General features: G+C 45.4%; 1 protein-coding gene across 1 annotated transcript; it reads right to left on the bottom strand.

The window, feature by feature from the left end:
* Positions 1-585: 585 nt before the first annotated feature.
* LOC138155680 (biogenesis of lysosome-related organelles complex 1 subunit 2-like) lies at positions 586-1,090 on the bottom strand. Its single transcript, XM_069080924.1, has one exon. The coding sequence runs from the start codon at positions 1,027-1,029 to the stop codon at positions 673-675; it is 357 nt and encodes a 118-aa protein (XP_068937025.1). The 5' UTR covers positions 1,030-1,090; the 3' UTR covers positions 586-672.
* Positions 1,091-1,558: the final 468 nt, after the last annotated feature.

Below are 1,558 nucleotides of genomic sequence, written 5' to 3'. Positions count from 1 at the left end.
GGAGCAGGAGGAGAAGAAGAGAGAGAGAGAGAGAGAGAGAGAGAGAATTTCTCTTAGCAAGCATCTGGAGACTGGGCTACTACTGCTGGACTGAAGACTGAACTGAGAATTGAGAAGAACTGATAAGAGAAATGAGAATTGAGAACTGAGACAGAATTTCTTGGAGTAAGCTGTGTGGAGGCTGCATAAAGTGATTTTGATTTGAGGAAGGAATTATGGTGGCAAATCTCAAACTTACCAAAGACTGAGGAAGCATGACTCTCGTGCCAGTACTTTGTACAAATGTTGTTGTGACTTTGTTTTTTTTTTTCATATGTTGGCATTTATTATTTAAGCTGAAGAACAGGTTATGAGAGAGGTGGGGCAAGGGAGGAGACAGGGAGCCTAGAGCCTCTCATCTGTGTCTGCTCCAGACGGGGTTGATCCTGATTTCTGAGCCGTGGTCCAGGGCACACAAAGAAGCACACGCTAAGATGAGGTTCCAAGGGTACTGGTTCAGGAAAACAGCAGGGGTGGCCAGAGTTACACATCCAGCCAGAGGTGGGGCTGAGATTCTCCTTGGGTCAGCAGCACCGCTCCCTTTTGGGAACTGAAGCCTATCAATAAAGTCCCATCCCACATATTTCTTATAAAACATTCTTGTAGTTTAAATCTTTGTGCTAAAGAATTCTTTCATTGCCTTTCTAGTTTCTTGTACTTTGCTTCTAGTTTCTTTGAATATGCATCCAGCTTGTAAACTGCCTGCTCAAGAGCAGCTACCTGCTCCTCAATTAAAGTGATCTGATCCAGATAAGGCTGAAGGGCTGCATATTTCTGGTTTAAGTGCTTTAGGTTTCTACTTATGTTTACTGCAATATCTTTCATTTCTAGATACTTCAAGCTAGTCAGTTTGTTCATATTTTCTAGAAGTTTGTAATCTTCACTAGTGGCTGTTAGCTTGCCTGTCAGGTATGTGGTCATTTTGGAGAACATGTCCTGGCACAGCTCCGTGATGTCTGCCTCGGCGGGCTCCATGGACTCCTCGGCCATCTCCACCACGGCATCGTCTCAACCCAGACCTTCCCACTGGGCTGAAGGGACGCTCTCTGCTGTGGCCACCATGCCTGAGCCTTTTCAGGCTCTGTAAGCTGGCCACAGGCCTTCTGGTTACTGCACCTGTTGTGACTTTGTTAATGTGAATGAATGTTATTATGGCTTTGTTAAGCCTTGTCTCCCCAGGAACAGAGACTGTGAGAGATTTGAGGTAGACAGGACACTGTGAGCTTCAATATGGAGCAGGAACTGCATGGAGAGCTGGACAAGGAACTGGAAGCTTTCTGCCTTTCAACCCAGGTGGCAGGTGCTTAGATGTAGGCAGGAGCTGGTACCATGAAAGAGGAACCATGGAAGCTGAAAGCCTGCCCTGAGTCAACATGAAAAGACCTCTCTGTGGGTACTGAGTAGTGACTGATGAAATTGTAATTTACTTCTGACCTAGGGGTGGATGGCTTTTGTACTTTCCACTACACCTTAAAAGGATACTGAATAGTGACTGTTGAAGTTATAACTTAATTGCACC

Source organism: Petaurus breviceps, unplaced genomic scaffold (assembly GCF_028583685.1).
Source record: "Petaurus breviceps papuanus isolate PSGF00001 unplaced genomic scaffold, PetGlider_PUasm1.0 98, whole genome shotgun sequence".
Classification (NCBI taxonomy): domain Eukaryota; kingdom Metazoa; phylum Chordata; class Mammalia; order Diprotodontia; family Petauridae; genus Petaurus; species Petaurus breviceps.
This window is presented reverse-complemented; position numbering and strand designations above follow the sequence as displayed.

Excerpts from the sequence above, each read along its gene's own strand:
- LOC138155680 (XM_069080924.1), bottom strand. The coding sequence starts at position 1,029 with ATGGCCGAGGAGTCCATGGAGCCCGCCGAGGCAGACATCACGGAGCTG.